Genomic DNA, 20809 nt, shown 5'->3' with positions numbered 1-20809 from the left:
GCTTGAAGAACATTAATGACACTCACAGCTTCAGCAATCAACTCAGTGTCTTTACTTTTCATAAAGTTTTTAAAGCAGTTTATGTGATATTTCCATTTCTTATATGTTCGCTCAAAGTCTTTTTTGTGATCCTTTAGCTTTGCATCTTGTAACGATTTTCCTTTTTCAGTTAGTATACGTGTGCGTTGGCTTCTGCAAACATCTTTATGTGAATTATCATCTTTTGCTTCTTGGGGTTGCTGGACATCCTCTTCAGTGCCCTGCTCTTGTATAACCTGTTCTTCGTTGCTGTCTTCTTGTGCACAGCTGCCTCTTTTTGTGGACTGTTTAGTTGTTTGAGCTTTGTCTGTCATGTTAAATATGTGATGCATATGTTATCAAAGTAGCTTATAGTGGTGTATAAATACTTAAACGTTTTCCCATAGCTATGTGTGCAAGTATTAGCATGAAATATTGCTCAACACTTGTAAAAAGAACCAAAAATATTCAAAGGGGTTTCCACTTATAAGCAAATAAGCTTGAACTTGAGCATAATACTTTTAGAAAATTGTAAAACTCCAAAATATTTGTTTGTAATATACAACAAATAAAAATACACCGCTTAACCTTAACACTTAGTACGCCTTTTAAAACTACGCATTTGCTGGTATTTGCTTGCAGTCTTGACTTCCTTTAGGTAAATGTGCTGTAATGTCCAGTTACTGCTTTACTGTGTTGAAGTCATAAACGCTATTGAGGCTTTAGAAACAGTTCACAAGTGCTTATGCTACTTCTCAGACACGAACTTGAGTGCTTGCTTGCTTAGCGTTCACTTGCCAACTTGCTTCGGTACTTGTTCAATGCGTCACGTCCATCCACACGATGCAGTCCTTCTCCGAACATTCAGACGTCAGCTCGTTAGCAGCTTCGGTCCCTTCGTCTTCACCAGGGCAGTGCAGTGTTCTACTATGCCGGCCTCAGTTACAACTCGAAGACAACTGATGTTTATTGGTCTTAAACACCGTAGAACTGACAAAATAAGGACAAAAATACAACAGAAAATAATTAGCCTCACAACATAACTTAACATACAATACATGTAGCAAATAAACATACCACTTTGGCCTGTGTGATTTATGTATTATTGGCCTAATCCTGCTTCGCTACTAAAGGCCCATTTTTACCCCGGTTTAAGATTTGACAATAAAATAAGGAATCATTGATCAGAGGTAGAACGATTTAAATACATATTTAATTCATAGAAATTAAATATGGAGACAGAGTACATACCATTTACAAGATGTTGTTCTCACCGCGGTGGATAAGTCTGTCTGTCTGTCTGAAGTAAGTTTTACCAAGACATTCCTTTTATCAACTTTAAACTCCTCCTACATGGCTCAGTGGGAGGATGACTGACCCCCTCTCCTGCTGACCACCCCCTCGGGGCAATAAAACTCCATGTTTATCTTACGCTGAAGCAGGGAGCGACAAACCCCACTCTGCTTTCCTCAGTAACCCCAACTAAGATATATTTTTAATTCTCAACAACCCCTCTGTTTTGATCCCTCAAAGATCAAACCAATAACTAGGCTAAACTAAGTCTATGTCTTGAAACCCTTAAACAAAATGTAAATGATAAGATGTAATATTGTAACCCACTGTCCCCTCTGTTGGCGACTTATGAAATCAAATGAAGTTCAAATGTTCCCTTAAATGTAAAATAACCCAAGTATAAGCTAAAAAGCTACTAAACCTATCTGAATCTCTAACCTACTAGAATTAAGAAAAGTAAGCACCTTTATCCGAGAGGTGCAAAGCTAAGATAAATGTGCAACTACCAGAAACTATTATATGATCTAAATATGACTTTAAGAGTCCTAACCTAGATTAACAAAATGTCTTCTTAGAAATAAAGATAACCCATGAAAGCACTACACTCAGATCAAACCACAGAATAAAAAACAGATTTTCATGCAATGCAAAACCAAGAGTCTAACAATACTAATATTGAACACCTTAGGAATATGGAACTTATAAAACATATGCAGTGATTACAAAAACTCTCAATTTCTTGTTTTCTCTTTTACACAATGCATTCAATTGTTGTCATGATGTCTTGCATCTCGGAGATGTCTTCTTCTCGCCTTTAAAGAAGATGGTTTAAAGAGTCAGTGTTCCAACCGCGGTCTCCACAGAACTGTATGTTAATCTTTATTAAAAATAAAAAACGAAAACAAAATAAAATTCCAGCCTCCCCTCCGTGGGTGGCTATCGGCGCCTCGAGCTGCCCCGTTGCCGGATGGCACGGGTGGGTGGCAGTTGAAAACCCTTCCAGTCAGCCAGTCTGACCCGAAAGCTGGTCCGGTGTTGTTCCCCTTGGATCCTCTATTTGGCTGGTACACATGGCTCTGGAATCAGATGGGCCCCTGACCTCTGGCCCACCACATCTGTCTGTGATGACCTCAGCGCGCACTCCTGTAATTCCGGAGGTTGACTTCGGTCCCGAAAAGCTCCTTTCAGTCATATGGAAACATATCCTGTAATGAAATTAACTGAACACTCCCACAAGAAACACACTTCACATCTTCCATTGTTCCATCTCCATCCTATTTTAGAAATGTAATAGTTAATGAGACATTTTATCGCAATTCCTCTTTCCTCGTCCTTACGCTGTCCTGTAAGAAAATGCAACGACCAGACGAATGCGTTAATCTCTGGTGAAGATTCCCCTGTCTGTAAAATCAAAAATTAGTTAATGCAGTTGTGAAATCAAAGTATAGTAACGAGACGCATGTAGGGCCCGTTTGTGTTGGACCAACCTTTTGTCTAAGTTTCCTTGAGACAGTGAGTCTGCTGCCTAACCTTTGACCGTTAAATGTAATCTCTTCTCTTAGCTCGGTTCCTGGTGTTAACTGGAACAATGTAAAACCTTGTGACATGCACTTATCTGCTCACAAGACTGTCATATGACCTCGGTGCATCCTTATCCTGACACATGCCCACTGAAGTGTGAAACCAACCTTTGTTCTACATACATCCTCATCTGTTTAGGTCACTGGGTTAAAGTTAACATCTATATTACTTTAAACTACATTATTATATGTAAGTGATTATATTTCCATAACACTGTTATCCTGTAAGAATGTCAGAATGTTCTCTGGATTAAAAATTAAAGATTACCATTCACCACACCTCACTTCTGTACCATTTCCTCCATACTCAGATGTGTATGCTGCGAAAAAGTTCCTATTTTTAATCTGAGAAGAAAAGCAAACCCTCATTTTAGTTCACCTATAGTTTTATCCAGTTGTTACAAATCCTGATCCAGTTTACTGCAACAGATATACGTGGCTTTGAATCCTTAACAAACCTACCTGACACACCAATGATTTTAAAGTAAACTAAATATGCATTAAGTTACCCTCTGTTTATCTCTGTTTTATCCAGTTTTTTGTAGTTTATGTAGTTTTTCTGTTTACTTGTGCCAAGGGTTAATATAAAGTTTAAGGTCTGTATAGCTTTACAATATAGTGTTATCATATAAATGTTTATGTCATATCCCTCTGCTTGGAACAAAATTAATTTTGTTACAAAACATTAACAAAGAATAGTATTAGTCATCACAGGGAATCAATTAACTGCAAATAATTATCTGACTTGAAGCATGAAAAACACTGCCTTATATCCTGGATTCAGATCAAAACTTAATGCAATTTCATAATCCCACAGTTCTACAAGAAGTCCTCCAAAAAGATCAGTGTACCCATTGAAATAATGATTATTCTAATGTGCTCACAGCAATTTGATGGTATGAAAATGCTGAACGTTCCAAGGTACTTACATACTGATAAAATATTGGGTTTTACCTGAATAAAACACCTGGTAACGGCAAAGTCTGGTGAAAATCTGATAAGTTTTAGCATGCAACAGTTATATTGTACAATAGAAAAATGTCAATACTTATGAGTTATCAAGAGATAGCCTAACAGATCCGTTTAACCTAAAAAGTGTATCTCTGCAATGAATAGGAAACAAGACGTCTCACCCAAATCACCCCTTTGCCTGCTAGTGAGAGGCCCCCTGCGTCATAGAAGCTGATAAGAACTTCCAGTCTGTAAATTTATGACATGCAGCTGTGAGCTTGCAGCATCACAGAACCCTAAATGTGAAAAATATCCCCACCCCAGTGGATTTTCTGCTAATAATTGTGATGGTAAAATACACCTTCTGCTGTCAATTATGAGCAATATGGTCCTGGACATAATAGAATTAAAACTCATGTTTAAAAGGAACATATCAGTTATATAATAAAAAATTTTAAGAGACAGTAGTATATTTTTCAAAACCGCAAACCTGTAGTGTTCGTATCTGCCCAATCGGCTGCCTTAGGAAGTTATTACCTGCACCAATCCATTTGCCTAGAAGCTTAACAAAAAGTCTGTTATCAGTCTGTGGTCCTTGAGATGGACTGGACTGACATGTACAGCAGATCAGGCAGAAAGGAGATTGGAGTTTAGACGTCGCACTCACAGCTTCCATGTATGGAACTCCACATTTCGTCCCCCACATGTTGCAGTGATTCGCTGTCGACGCACCTCAGTGACAAAGTTCTGGTCCACGACTCAGAAACTGGATGAGACATTCAACTCCAGTGTATGCAGACAGTCATTTTTCCTTGACAGCTTAGAATCTGTGCTGTTCATAGGCGTTGGCCATTGTTCCAGGGTGAGGAAACATTGTTCATGGGAGCGTTATCCCCTTGCTGGGGCACTAACCTTCTTGAAGGTGAGGTGGTATTGGGACTTCTTGCCAGGATTTAGTGATGTGAAACAGTCCCTGGTCCAGTGTCCAGCGTAAGCAACTGTCCCAGATGTGATAGGTGCCCCACGACACACATATCGGCTGTAAATGCTCAGTTTCATTCTTCCAACCCCAAATCGGCACCGATCTGCGTCTCATGTCAGACGTGTCCATACTCCAGAATGAACAGACCTGCAACAAAATTAAGATAGAAAAAGGAAAAACAGGGGGGAGGAAGCTCCCCCACCTTAAATTAAAATAGAGACAGTTCTCAATGGAATAAGCTGCTTACTGTCACTCCTTCCTATATTGTTTTCCAATAACTGTAATTTTACCAACTTTTAGTAATTAACAAACTCAAACATTGTGTATCACCCTTCCTTTGAGTCACAGGCAAATGGTTTATCAAATATTGTCTGAGCGAGCGTATCAAGATTGAAATTCATCAGCTGAGATATTGAAGAGGGCACGTTTTTTTGTTTTTTTTTTGTTTTTTAAACACTATTACTCTAAATAATTCCCCTAAATTGGACTGATTTATTTAGGATCCACACCTGTGTGTTTGATCCATCCTACTGATTTTCTCAGAAGATATCAAGAGTCCCAGTCAAACTCAGGAACCTTCTGCTAAAGTGTATAAAGAAAATGCTGTGTAACTCCATCTATCAAGGAAAAAAAATATAAAAAACACCAAAGGTACACTTTAAAACAGCTCTAAAATCAGTTATGCGCCTGTGTTTAGTAAATTGTTAAGTCAAATACTGCCGGCCACAAACAATCACCAGCAACTGATGTTGAAAAGTTCATTCACCAAAATTTGCACATTACCAAATGAACAAAGAAAAAAGATTCCTCGGGCTCTAAATTACTGTGTAACAAGGGCATCTGCATTTTGTGGGACCATGAAAATGTGATTACATATAATGAATAATTTGGGGACCGTCCTGTGATGATCCCATAATATTGTCTATTTCTACTAGGTTCTGGCGCTCTGCAATATCAGTATTTATACTAAAACAATGCAAACCAATAACATTGGTCATAGAGTCCTCAATTTTAGCTGCTTCTTTTGAGGATAACTTCAAAACTGACTCATGACTAAATGCAGTGTCAACAAAATCTGTCAAATTACCGCAACATTTGTTTGCACACACTATTAAGGTACAGTTTAACCCAACTTTTAACTCTGTTTAGTTCTGCTTAATGTGGTTTTCCCAGGCCTGCAAATGAGCAAAGCTGATAGGATTTACTACTCTCTAGTAAACAGCTAGATTGAAGTCTGACGGATTATATTTATTTATTTATCTATTATAACTAGGGCTATCAAACAATGAAAACCTTTTAATCACTTTTTAATCGCAAATTATATTTAATGTCTGAAAGTATATACATTCATTAGGCATTTTGAAATGCTATTTTGCAATAGATAACGCTAGTTAAAATTACACTCTAACAGAAGGTGTTAGAAAAATATAAATGTCATCATTTTATTTTATCAAGCTACAGGCATTTGGTTTGTTTTAAGAGTTTGCTTTCAGGAAGGTACCATTGTTTTTAACCTTAGATAAAATGATTTCCCCAGATAAGGAATGTCTCCTTTATCTAACTGCACATGAAGCTGGTGATTTGATCATCACCCACAATAAAACTTGCTCCCTTCTGTGTTTACCCCCATGTTGTAAACTCAAGACCGTGATTAAATCCTCCTGACCTCATGTGATGTGTGACAAGAAAGACAAGGGGACAGAGGCAGCCCCGTGTCCGTGTTGGTTTTCCCTCCAGGACAAAGAGGCCATTCATCACAACCCTAACAGAAGGCATCTTCCCTTTTTTGTGTTTTCCCAATTTATAATGCCTCAAACAGATGTTCAATGTTCTGTCAAATTTTTAACAACTGTTCCAAACTTCTAACCACTTTCTAACTTTTAGGCTACAGTTCAAAATAAAAAGTTTTCTCCAAAACTCACCAAAATGCAGGCCGTGGTCTCTCTCCAATGCAACTCACCCAATCAGCTTGCAGCCAATACCTCAAACGTTTTACTGCATTGAAATTCTCCTGCACTTCAACAAACATTATTAATGCATCGACCTTTTTTCTAATGATTTCCAAATTCCCCTTAGTTTTTCACCCATATTTTTACTTATCACTTTTACTTAACAAAATTAAACTGCGCCCCAGTCACCGCTCTTATCTTTAGGCCCACGCGCGTGGAGAAATTCACACACACATACACAAGAGACTTCGAAGCCGCGCACACACAGAGACAGACTCAGACCGAAGCTTCTAATCATTCAAACCATGGATCCCATTTAAACCAAAATAAAATTGTTAAACCGACCAGGACAGACAACGTTTAAGACAGACAGCCTTGCGCGCGCAGAGGGTCTTCTTTTAATACCCTTCCACTCGACGAAACCAACTATTCATTTAAATACCACCTCGGTCTAATCGTCGTGCAATCAGAATCCCCGTTCTGATGCTAGAGAACAATATAAATGTCCCCTTGGGGCCCCTTTCTTTTAATCTTTTATCTTCTTTTACAGCTCACTTTAAAGGTCTTGCTGTCTTAGCCTCAACTTTTAGATGGTTTTGTATTCTTGGCCGTTCCTATCGCTACGTTTCTTTGGAGAGTCCCCTTTCTCCGAGGTAACGTTCCACCTCAGTGTTAAAACCCCAGACTCGTCAGTCATGGAGAGGGAGCGACCAACTTCCGAGACTATTTTTTATCTTTGTAATTTTATCTTTTTTATTGTCTTTTATTTTATTTTTCAACAGCCTCACAACTTAACGGCTTCTTGGCTTTTATCTCTTTTATCATTTCTATCTTATTTTACGGTTTTCCGACGTGGACATACAGATAACTCTCATTTCTCGGTTTCAACATAAATTCTATTTAAACCTATTTGTACTGTTCAGCCTCTGATATTTTGAGAAGAAAGCGTCTCACTTACAGCAACACTTGATTTAGCCTACATCTAATCTTTAGCCAATAGGAGAATCAAAATCTCCTTACTTTTTTTCGGGTCGACCCTGTTTTGCTGTAAGTGATTACTTCTTCGTGCCCAATTTCAAAAGGTTCCTCCACTTTAATGTCACATCCGGGTCACGGCACCAAATTGTGATTTATGTATTATTGGCCTAATCCTGCTTCGCTACTAAAGGCCCATTTTTACCCCGGTTTAAGATTTGACAATAAAATAAGGAATCATTGATCAGAGGTAGAACGATTTAAATACATATTTAATTCATAGAAATTAAATATGGAGACAGAGTACATACCATTTACAAGATGTTGTTCTCACCGCGGTGGATAAGTCTGTCTGTCTGTCTGAAGTAAGTTTTACCAAGACATTCCTTTTATCAACTTTAAACTCCTCCTACATGGCTCAGTGGGAGGATGACTGACCCCCTCTCCTGCTGACCACCCCTTCGGGGCAATAAAACTCCATGTTTATCTTACGCTGAAGCAGGGAGCGACAAACCCCACTCTGCTTTCCTCAGTAACCCCAACTAAGATATATTTTTAATTCTCAACACCTGTTTGTGACTAAGGCTAGGGTTTCTTCTGTTTATCTTCAGTCTTCAACAGCAAACGCAGTTCTTAGCTTGTTTTATCTCTTACAGTCCACGCTGGAGCACAAGTGTGTTGCCGATAGCTTTCTGATAGCTTGCGACGTTAACAGGAAACAGAAATGTCCCTTTCAAAATATGTGCATCCATCTTAATTATTTAAATTAAATACTGTGACTTAATTTTCAAAACAAATTATACTTATAAAAAGGTACAACATACAAATATTAAAACTATACAAATAAACAATAAGTACAAACTTAAATAAGGTGCAACAATGGCAATAAGTACAAACTTATAAGATGAAACAGCGCCATCTATTGGATTTCAAAAAATATCGTACAAACAAAACAATAACATTTACAGAGGGTGTGGACAGCATTAGGTTACTGGGCATTCACATCTCCTCCGACTTCTCCTGGACTGTAAACACCTCCCAAGAAGCTGGTCAAGAAGCTCCAACAACGGCTCTTTTTCCTTAGGAAACTGAAAAGGACTGGACTTTCCACTAAACTGCTAAAGAACTTCTACAGAGCTACCATAGAGAGTGTGTTATGTATCTGCATAACTGTATGGTACATGAGCTGCACAGTGCAGGAGATTACTTGAGATTCATGAACGAGGGACTGATCCATGAAACATAGCTCATATCATTCGCAAAGGGACTGATGTCAGAGCTCTCGGACTCTGATATGAACTTACATGCTCTAATGTGTGGGGGATAAAAACAAGAACAACAAAATACTTGTAAATACTAAGTCTGTTCTGTATGTATGTGTATCCTAAGCCGCTGTCTGCCTCAAAGGTAATGTCACCATGTTTTACCATGGTGACAATAAAAGATTCCTGATTCTTCTGTACAGAGGTTTTGTAAGCTTTTAATTGTGGTTAGAGCTTCACAGGGAGATGATATCAACATAGTTCATATTCTATCATCTCTGGCAGAAAGTATTATTGTGTTTCTCACTAAACATAACAATCCAAAAAAGATTTGTTTTGATTTATATTTATTTATCATAAAAAATTAAATATCAGAAATTTAAATATGTGTAAATGCAAATATTTGGTAAGGATTGTCAAATTAATAAACCTCGACATATGTTTATCAGGATTTCATCGGAAACTGCCTTGAGAAATGTGGTGTTGATGTGAGCAAAACCATTAATTTTTGAATCTTTAAAATAACTTTCTGTTTGCAGACGCTGAATATAAAGCTGTTTGACGGGTTGACCTTTCTGCAGTGTTAGTGTCAAGTTTAATTTACTCGCAGTGATAATCATGGACAGTTCCACAAAGCCACAGTTTAGCTCAGTCAATGTAAAGTGACAGTTTTGGCCATTTTTGCTAATCTTCGGTTAATGTCTTGAACATCTTCTTCCTCTGTTTTTTCTAGGCTGCATCTCATCCAAGGCAGAGGACAGATTATTCCGAAGGTTGTTCCGAAGATACAACCAGTTTATCCGACCTGTGGAGAATGTATCCGATCCAGTTACTGTGGAGTTTGAGGTGTCCATATCGCAGCTTGTTAAAGTGGTAAGACAACTTCAGAATCCATCCATCCATCCATCCATCCATCCATCCATCCATCCATACATCTTGATGGATGAATCCCTCTTTTCATCTGTTCTTTAATCCATACTAATTCAGTTGCTCATATTCATTTTATGTTTCTTAGGATGAAGTGAATCAAATTATGGAAACCAACCTGTGGCTGAGACATGTAAGTGCTGCTGAAGTGTTGTTGTTTTTTTAAATTAACTTGTGATTTCTGCTGTTTAAATTTACCAACATGTCAAATCTTTCTCTCTTAACTATCCTTCAGGTTTGGAATGACTACAAACTGAGATGGACCCCTGTAGAATATGATGGTATTGAGTACATACGAGTTCCATCCAACAAGATTTGGAGACCGGATATTGTCTTATACAACAAGTATGTTTTCCTAAGAGGATCAGATTTTCTGTGTAACATTAATTATTTTATGTAACCTGAGTATTTTTCCAAGATCCAAACACTAGCTATTGTAGAATTATTTGTCATAATATTGTTCATAAAATGACTGAAGGTGATATAAATGTCTAGCCTGTAAGTTTTCTTGTTGACTTTGTATTACTAACAGTTCTGGTCTCACATTTAGATTAATTGGATATTTCCACAGAGCAAAATGTTGCACCTTTACTGTAATAATGTTACATAATGAAGCCTAAACACAGATCGAGAAGAACGAGATAAAGGAATACAGCCTAAGTAGTATATTTAGTTTAAGATTGGTTTGCCTTTTTACTTCTAATTTGCTACAATATCAGTTATATGCTCTTAATCGTGTCAACTAAATGTAACCCTAACCTTAATGTTCTCCCACAGTGCTGTAGGAGACTTTCTTGTAGAAGACAAGACCAAAGCCCTGCTGAAGTTTGATGGTACCATCACTTGGGTCCCCCCAGCTATATTCAAATCCTCCTGCCCAATGGACATCACTTACTTCCCCTTTGACTACCAAAACTGCTCTATGAAGTTTGGATCCTGGACGTATGACAAAGCAAAGATTGACTTGGTGCTCATTGGCTCAAAGGTCAGATGGCGTGACAGAAGTGTCAAAAAATCTTGTAAATTTGTTGTGTTAAAGGTGACATATCATGTTTTTAATGCCTTCATTTTCACAATGAAATCAGTCATTTGGGGTCTACATAAAGTAGAACTGCATTGCTTTGGTCTGAATTCCTTATTACTGTAGCTCCTCTTTTGCCCCTTTTTGAGGTCTGTCTGAGAGCAACTTGTTATGGTGCTGTCTCTTTAAATGCAAACGAGGCACTTCACACCCCGCCCTACTTCAGGTCGCAGAGAATTTCCCTCCACCCTGTTCAGCTATTTTTTTTAGTATGCTGGGGGACGGTGTAATGAATTATGTTGTTAATACACCCACCAGCCAAACATTTCACTTTTCCACACTTGAGTTTGGACTACAAAAGCGAAAAAAAAAATAAAATAAAAAAATGGTTTAGCAGCTTTGCGGTAAGTACTGTGACATAATGTTTTAAAAAATGTAATAGAGAAAGGAGAAAACTGAACAGCTTGAAAAATAAGACCCAAAGAGAAAATAAAAATATCTATGCAGCACTAAATTACAGACTAAATTAAAAATGTCTGCATTAGTAGAGACTCCATGTACACAAAAAATGTATTTAAGGACTAAAAAAGTGGATTTTACATATGTTCCGTTTAAATTTTGTGTTGAGTGCCTTTGCCTACTTTTAAAAAAATGTTTTACTTCTTAGCTTTGAAAAGATGGCTGATATAAATGGAAAAATATAGTTGGGAACAAATTACCTGCTTATATTTAAGGAATTGTAGAGCTGCCACCCAAGCCAAGAAAAATAGAGAATATCAGGTTGAAATAACATGAAAGCTTTGTTCTTCCAAAAAAAAAAAAAAACATGCCTTTTGTCTTATAGTACAATAAAATATCAAGTTATCACAATATAAATATTTTTGACGTAACTAAGTTTTTTTGCGGTCTTACAATATCAATATTATAATCTATTATGTGACATCTTCTACAAAGGTAAACATAAATTGTATATTGTGTGGAATTGTTAAATAGCAAAAGCACAGCGGTGTCCATGCTGTGTGTGATTGAAGCTATAAATGGTCCCCACAATTCTCCAGGGAACTAACATCAGCGGGAAGAAGAAATGAAAACCATGTTTTCTTGGTTAGTTGAATTTGTAGTCTTTGATCTGTCTCTAGACACTTTGAGATTAAGAAATAAATATATTTTGACATTGTTTGGCAGCTCATGTGATTGTAAATATGAGAAAATCCATCTTGTAACACAAGTTAGCTGTGTTTCAGGTATTCATTGATATTTGTTTCATTTATTTTATTTTATTCTCTCTCCTGGTTTTGTGGTTGCTTGTTTATCTGATAAAATGGAGCTGGCAATAGGCCTGTCATGATAAACAATAAATCAACTAATCACTATACATTTTTTCGCATACGCATGCTTGCTTTTTTCTGCCTGTGTTTCCCTCTCCTCTCTCTGAGACGGGATAACAAAAGGTTTCTGTACGGTGCGTCATGTCTACTCACCCTTTCCTTCTCGTTTCCTCAGTTTAGAAGGAGTTACATTTTGTGTCAGGCAGGCACATGCTCAAAGTTTAGCATGAGATTCTCGTGAGGGAGAGCCAAAGAGACGCTAGTTAGAAAAGAAAACTGAATTGGTGTCAAAGCCAAACACAACCGCCCCGGTGTGGTAGTCTTTTGGATTTAAGCCAAATGACAGCGGCCAACCGCTTTATCTATCTTAGACGCTACGTCGAGAGGATATACTTGCGTTATTATGCCATTGTCATATAATTGGAAAAAGGTCTCTAAATGTCAGTATTTTGATCTATTGCGATAATATTTAGAAAAAATTATCCATCCATCCATCCATTTTCCGTCACACTTGTCCCTCGTGGGGTCGCGGGGGGTTCTGATGCCTATCTGCAGCATTCAATGGGTGAGAGGCGGGGTACACCCTGGACAGGTCGCCAGTCTGTCACAGGGCAACACAGAGACAAACAGGACAAACAACCATTCTCGCACACACCTAAGGAGAATTTAGAGAGGCCAATTAACCCAACAGTCATGTTTTTGGACTGTGGGAGGAATCTGGGGGACCCGGAGAGAACCAAAAAAAATTATTGTCCAGCAAAATTTGTTATCGTTACAGGCCGATACATTATGTCTGTTGTATTAGTGTATGTTTGTTTCTGTCTGACATGAGGAACACAAGGAAACTCTTCGAAATATGAAAACTGGTCCCCTTCCTGATAAAGGTTCTTCTTTTAAAATGTCTCATTTGTATTTCCCAGGTGAACCTGAAAGACTTCTGGGAAAGTGGGGAGTGGGAAATCATCGATGCACCTGGATACAAGCACGACATAAAGTATAACTGCTGTGAGGAAATCTACCCAGACATCACCTACTCCTTTTACATCCGCCGCCTGCCTCTCTTCTACACCATAAACCTCATCATCCCCTGCCTTCTCATCTCCTTCCTCACCGTGCTGGTCTTCTATCTGCCATCGGACTGTGGGGAGAAGGTCACCCTGTGCATCTCGGTCCTGCTTTCCCTCACCGTCTTCCTGCTGGTCATCACTGAAACCATCCCCTCAACGTCGCTCGTCATCCCGCTGATTGGAGAGTATCTTCTCTTTACCATGATTTTTGTGACTCTGAGCATCGTCATCACCGTCTTCGTGCTGAACGTCCACTACCGTACTCCAATGACTCACACCATGCCGGAGTGGGTGAGGATGGTGTTCCTCGGGGTGCTGCCCAGGGTTATGCTGATGAGACGGCCTATTGACCAGGGCTGCTCTGCACCTGCCAGAATCACAGGGGTGACAGGAGGAGGTGTCACCAGTGGAGGTCTTAAGAAGAGAAAGACCAGCGTAGGTGGAGGAAGCAGCTCAGGAAGTGTAAGTGTTGGCGGTATAACTGGAGGCGTAGCATGCCCTCCGCTGGATAGTGGCTCAGCAGGTGGAGGAACCTCCTCAGCTGGGGGCTCCATGAACTGTGTGGAATACGGCGAGATAAACCGAGACCTTCACAGAGACATGACCAGGAGGTGTCCCTACAGGGGCAAGGAGGTACCGACTCCTGTTCCACCGCCAATGGTTCCCCCGCCTCCCCCCGCCGCACCCCCGACTCAGGGCCCCCCAGAGTCTGAGCTTCCGAAGGTGCCGAGGCCTCTGAACGCCTCGTCGCCAGTCAGCGCTGTTGTTGCCTTTTCTGTGGTGTCGCCAGAGATCAAGCAGGCCATTGAGAGCGTGAAATACATAGCAGAAAACATGAGGACACGGAACAAAGCCAAGGAGGTAAATAAGCGAGCATTTAATATGAAACGTGTGTTGATTATTTATGTTAGTATTATACGTCAGCATCAAATTATTAGACTGAGAATGCCTCTCTAAAGACGATCCGATTACACAGTAAAATTAGCGCTCAGTGTCTGACTGGTATTCACATGTGGGGAGTAGGAACGGACTCCCTGATGCCTTACCACATAGGGATCATGTACACCACCAGTCAAAAGTTTGGACTCGCCTTTGTCATTTGGCTTTTCCTTATTTTCATGACTTTCTACGTTGCAGACACACAGTGAAGACATCAAAACTATGACTCAAAAGTAAATGAATTATGTATCAAACACAAAAATGTCTCTCTTCCTGCAGAATGGAAGTAAAGAGAGTAAAAGCTGAATAACACAAGAAAGGGATAACATTCTTTAATGGCAAGCACAAGGCTTTCTATCTACTAGCTCAGTAAATCAGGTGGCCTGCATGAGGCTAAATGTTGTAAATTACGCATCTCAGCATAGAAATATCAGCCCTTTAAGAAATAAATCATTTAGAGGTGGAATTATGTAAACCTGGTTGTGTGGTGACTATTTCCTTAAGGAGAGGCTTGAGGCTGTAGTTGTCAGACCTGACTCATTCAAAACACGAAAAGCCAGATCTCTGGATAAATCGTACTAATTTTTGTTACATTTGATGTTATACAAGCATACATTTTTCTAACATAATTTACTAAATATGTGGAATAAAATGATTTCAAAACAAAAATAATCAGCATTATAAGACAGAGAGCAGAAAAACTAACCCCTTAATCTTTTGCAGACAGTTTCTATACACTAAGACCAAATAAATGAATAAAAATCCTCAGTTTACCAGAGAACTAAAGTATACATTTTTTTCCATAAAGTGAACAGTTATCATTGAATCGTATAATATTTGAATTCACACATGACCTAATTTCCTGTCCTTAATTTCTGTTTAACAATTATAGATTGTTTTTGGGCCCATAATGGTTAAATCTGAATTCAGTGAGCAGACTATATTCTCACCATTTGCACAACTGAGTACTGTGCAGAAACATACCCATACTGTTATTTCCGCATAGATAATAAAACTATACTTTTCTCTGTAAACACAGTAGAAAGCATTTTCATTTGGCTATATTGGGAGTTTAAAGCTGCCTGTTTGTTCCAGAAGCAGGATTTTGTGTGCGCCGTCCTCACATTCTGGATGCTCCTGATATCTTTGTTGCGTCGGCTCCATCCTTTCTCAGCAACATGGATTTTCCGTTGAGGCTCAGAGAATAGATAAACTGCTTCCTCAAAATGCACGATGGCATTATGGTCACTGGATAATCATAATCTTATTTTGCACACCTGAAAAAGCATACATAGCACAGGGAAAATGTGCTCAGCTCCAAAAGGTTTTCTAAATTCTAAAAATAGTTTTTTGTGTTTAGTGTTTCCTGTAGGCAACAGTTTATAACGTATATTATAGTAGCTTTTCTAAACTTTTTTTTATTCGTGAATTTATATGATCTTATCTGCTTTTTTGTGAAATGTTGGTAACATCCATGTTTCTGCAGTAAATCTCATTATAACGACACCTGCATTAAATTTGTGCTGTAAAATTAACAGAAGTCATTAGCTACACTTTGATCATACTGTTTGATTTAAGAAATCTAAACTTTCTCATTAACAAGCAATGAATTAATCTGATATATATATATATATATATATATATATACTATATTTATAATTATTTTCTTGCTTTTTTTCCAGTTTGCACACATTTCCTTATGTTTCCTTTCCATTTTCTCTTCAGGTGGAGGATGACTGGAAGTACGTTGCCATGGTCATCGACAGGATTTTCCTGTGGGTTTTTGTGACTGTGTGTGTGTTGGGAACTCTGGGTCTCTTCCTCCAGCCACTTATAAGCTTCTTCAAATGAGAAACTTGTCTTGGCCCCTTTTTTCCCCGCCTTTCTTGTCTACTCCCGTTTCTTTGAACCTTACTTAAGTTACGCCTGGAAATAACCTGCTTAAGCAGCGTCAAATCAAGCACAAGATTACTGTTGTCTCCTGTTGTTAGGCTTCTGTCACCGTCACTCCTCTCTCTGTGTCTTACTCGCCTCTGGGGCGCCATCATCTGCCATCGCTTCTAGCTCTCAGCTGTAGATTTCCTTAAATTACTTAAACACATCTCCTTATTCCTCATCTCTTTTGCCCTTTCAGCTTTTAATTCATTGCTAGAGACATGCTATTATCTTGTCTTCATCCTTGGATCAAACATTTTCCATAACCTGATTATCTTGTCGTCTCCCCTCTGTTTATTTTTCACCTCGCCATCGCTGTGCTTTGAGCTCCCACTGGTGACATCTTTTCACTGTTATCTTCTGTTAATCTTTGGGACTGCAGTTTAGATGTCAGTTTCCAAGAAGGTCTTGGAAACATTTTTCACTAAAAGAAAAGAGAACACGTGAATAATTTTGCAGTAGCACTTTGTCATTGAAAGCCAGTGCAATAATGACACTGTTGTTAGAAACTATAGCACAATAGGCTCTTTTCTGTGTATGACAATTGCACAGATGTTTTCTGGTAGAAGATAATGTTCTTTTTGTCTAAAATGTTTAGTTGCCAGTGTTTACGGTTTCCTCGTAGAAGAAAAAAAAATAGCATGCTGACCTTTCACCAATAATGATGGCATCTTTTCCAGGATATATATCTGCACAACAGGGGTTTGCAATGTATTAAGGCACTTTTAACCACACAATGTACAACTGAACCTGTAAAACCTGACTTGAAACAATAAAACAGTCTAATTAAATTAATTATAATCCGTAATATGTTGTTTTTATGAATTTCTCTGTTGTATTCCCTGTTCTTATTTATTTTTATATTTAAAGAGCATGCTAACTCCTAAAGCTGCTGAAGCGTCCCTGCCAGGAATCTGCTGTGACTCCCAGTGTCTGACTTGAATCCCAAAACGACTCCATACAAGACAAAAACATATTAAATTGACTGAAGAGCTGTTGGCTACAGATTGGGGATTTTTTTTTTACTACTGGTCAAAATCAAGTATTATAGAGGGGATGTTCATCAGTTGAGAAAATGTGAACAACTGCCTCAAGCAGAAGTGATAGTATATTTGAATATTCAGTGTAGCCTTTCCTTAGCTGGTCGGAGGGTTTTGAGTCTGAGATTATCTCCAATAATAGAAGCTTGACTTATAACAGTGTGGTCTAAGAGGCTGTAAGCCTGTCTCCGTCAAGAAACGTTCTTCTCAATTTCCAAACCAGAATCACTCTGTGCCTGCTTTATTTTTTTCAGTACTGAAATCATGATTATTAAACACTATTACTCATGGGGTTTGAAATTACACTGTGTTGGCAGCATGTTAAAAGAAATACAAGCAAACTTTCATAGCATAATGTAAATAAGCATATTTAAATTATGATTATTTTATAAACCTCTATGAGAAAAATTGAAATTATTATCCTAGGAAACTCCATGAAACAAAGAGTGAAGTTCAGCCTGGCATTTGCACTGTCAGCATTTTTTTTTTAGTTCTAAAAGTACACTGAATATACGCAATGACATTGGCGTGTACTTAGAAGGGAGAGATTCAATTTATCTTTATTTTCATCCTCTCTTAAAGGTCACACATGAGCCTAAATGTGCCTGTGCGCTCCAGCAAACACATACAAATAAATGTGCTGAAGGTTTGTGGTGGTGAAACCACAACATCTCAATTAAAATAGAGTGTGACTGTGGCTTTGAGTCGCCCAATCCATGCCTCCGAACAGCTCAACAGTTCAGTTTAATCCCTACTTGAGTGCACTCAGTGAGTATGTACACATTTGTCCGTGCACACATGTGCGTGTTGGAGAGGAGAACAGACAGGGTGCACATGTCTCCTGAAGATGTAAGAGTGCTTGAGATGGTGACAGAGCTCACGCATGTATATGCGAGTTCCTGTGTGCTCCTGGTAGCACGAGTCTCACTGAAGTCGGATTAAGGGATGGATAGAGGCAAAATATGGAGATGAACGAAGCTGTAGTACAAACACACACAGTAACCAATCTGTGACAGTCTTCAGCCTGACAGTCACATCAGCGTCTGCCTGTGACAGATTGAGGATGTCAATTAAAGACCCACCAGCTTTTCAATCTATATTTGGACAGCAGTTGTCTGATGCTTGGAACACTAACAGGCTCGACTTACTGCAATGCCTCTCAAACTAATAACGCAGAAAGCGAAATAGCAAACAAGCGGGACATCGCTGCGCTCTTTTTATCCCTTTTTTTCTTTTCATTAACCCGGCAATTGCTTCAGGGCAACTTTTTCTTTCTTTTGACTTCAGCAACAGAATGAATGAAAGACTCAGAAATCAGAAACTGCAAGCCAACTTCAGCCACTTAGTCTAAATTTTAAATGGTGTTCCTTTGATATTTTAAAAAGCAGTCAGATCTTTGATTCTGGTACTTCAAGTGCTTGGTGGCAGTCAGGCCAAAAGGGAGTGCTGCAAAGCTCTGGGTGGTAAATTCAGGGATAATACATTATTAAGACCACCACATGGATGAATATTTCACATGGCACGTCACAGCTAACTCTTTATTGTTGGAATCCAACTCACGGATGGCAGACCTTCATTGTCTTTGGATTTGTAGGAGCTAATTTAGCTTTTCTTTTAGTCATTTAAATTTGTTTATTTTAATAAAAAGCACAACCTTTACCCCAAAACATTTTTTTAAATAAAATGCTCTCACTCTGCATAAGCCTCCCTTTCTACATGCTTCTTGGCCTTTACATCAAAGTGTTTTTAACCTGTGCACATGTTAAAGAAATTCAGGGTGGGGTTACAAGATGAGACAGGGTCAATGCACTGTGGAGAGGATGATGGTGAATTAGGCTGCTCTTTTCAGCCACTGGGTCCAGAATGGTGCATGCCTGCAGCCAGTCGACCGAGGATAAGCAAAGGAGACTCGCAGCTAAATAATTCACTCCAACCGGAGCCTTCAGAACACATGCACACACAGATGAAATGTCCTCTCTCGCTCAAAACTAGCTTCTGCGTGCACTGGATTACTGCCCACGCTTACTCATAAAGAGCAAGTTTCTAATTTTACTTCTTGGTTAATATTTATAAATGGGCGAAGAACCATTGTCTTGGAACTATTTATAAATGCTTAAACAACAACTCCTTGAGTCTTCTTGGGTTTCTTCGTCAATTGTTCAAGAAATCAACAAAATATTTTCATTTTATTTACCTATAATAATCAAAGTTTGATAATTGAAGAAAACAATCTGAAATTATGGAATATGCTATATTGAATTGCAGCATTTTTGGAGTGGAGTTATCTTAAAAGGTTATGAACAACTCCAATCCCAAAGGGTTTTTTGTTAATGGTATTTTATGAACGTTTAACACATGATACTGTTGGTATGAGGTTGCTACTTATAAATCAACAATTATTTACACACGACTAATAGTTAAAAGGCAGCATGGCTCTAAGGATCATCCTATGTGAAACACATACTGGAAATTTAACATGTAACACATTAACAGTCAGAATCATGTCTAGTTTAAAAGGAAATTCACATAAAAGTAAAACAAATTAAAGCAGTTCAGGTAAATACAATTTTAAGGATTTCTAATAGGCATAATTTAAATTAGACATTCACTCTGACCAGAAATACTCAATGTTATGTTTTTGGTAATTTTTTGCATAAGAACATAATTAGTCTGGCACCACCTTCTTCCTTTGTGTTGTGTGTAAGTAATGACTTTTTTTGTTAATAACCACACAAAGCAAAGATTAAGTTGGATGATGTTTCTTAAAACTGGAGTTGTTTGAAGACGGTAGAGCTTTTAAAAAACATCCAAATGAAGCTTTCATCTTCAGATTAGCGCTATCCAGTTGTTTATTTTATCATGCAGACCAACAGACTGGGTGACTTGGACAAATATGGGTGTGGGGGTTAAATTTGATCAGAGTTTAAAGTGGCTGTGAATGAGTGAATGTGTTGAAAGAAAATATTGAGGGATTAAATTGAAGTTAAATTAGGCATTTTTTCCACAATGTCACATAAAATCCACATGTGGCGGCATTGGTGGAGACACAAATCTGTCCACTTAGGCTTTTTTATGTTTAAAAAGTATCTTCTGCAGCTTTTATGTATTATTAAAAGTCAGCTGGATTGAACAGCTTTATGGTGAAAGGCTGCAGCCTGAGAGGGCTTTTCAGAGTGAGGTTTCACTCTTTTCTTTCATTTTTTTTTGCTGGAAAGTGTGAGAGGACGTGTGAAAGTGTAGACGCAAGCAACACTTAAGTCACACTTTCATTAGAAGGAAGCCGTGAAGGATTCAGCACCCTGGACAGCAACTGCCGCATCACTCACTTTTGCTATTTCAGCACCTTAAATGACAACTGCAAACACAGAAAAGAGCAAAAAACCTGAAAGGTCATGGGTGAAAAATGCCCAGTACCACAATAACATTTATTAACAGCAAAACTCGCAAAAATGTTTTATGTAAAGACAGTTGTATATTAAAATAGAAAAACGTGTCTTTTCATTTTTTTATTGTATTTATCTATTCAGTTACATTTTGTGGCT

General features: G+C 38.3%; 1 protein-coding gene across 1 annotated transcript in view; it reads left to right on the top strand.

The window, feature by feature from the left end:
- LOC105932623 (neuronal acetylcholine receptor subunit alpha-3) overlaps window positions 1-17022 on the top strand; it is a 45195-nt gene extending 28173 nt beyond the window's left edge. Inside the window, exons 2-7 of the mRNA XM_036127116.1 lie at window positions 9744-9883; window positions 10026-10070; window positions 10173-10282; window positions 10715-10922; window positions 13207-14214; window positions 16018-17022. Coding sequence (XP_035983009.1) covers window positions 9744-9883; window positions 10026-10070; window positions 10173-10282; window positions 10715-10922; window positions 13207-14214; window positions 16018-16143 — 1637 coding nt within the window. The 3' untranslated portion in view covers window positions 16144-17022. The remainder of the gene's footprint in view (window positions 1-9743; window positions 9884-10025; window positions 10071-10172; window positions 10283-10714; window positions 10923-13206; window positions 14215-16017) is intronic.
- Window positions 17023-20809: the final 3787 nt, after the last annotated feature.

This window comes from Fundulus heteroclitus, chromosome 23 (assembly GCF_011125445.2).
Source record: "Fundulus heteroclitus isolate FHET01 chromosome 23, MU-UCD_Fhet_4.1, whole genome shotgun sequence".
Classification (NCBI taxonomy): domain Eukaryota; kingdom Metazoa; phylum Chordata; class Actinopteri; order Cyprinodontiformes; family Fundulidae; genus Fundulus; species Fundulus heteroclitus.
This window is presented reverse-complemented; position numbering and strand designations above follow the sequence as displayed.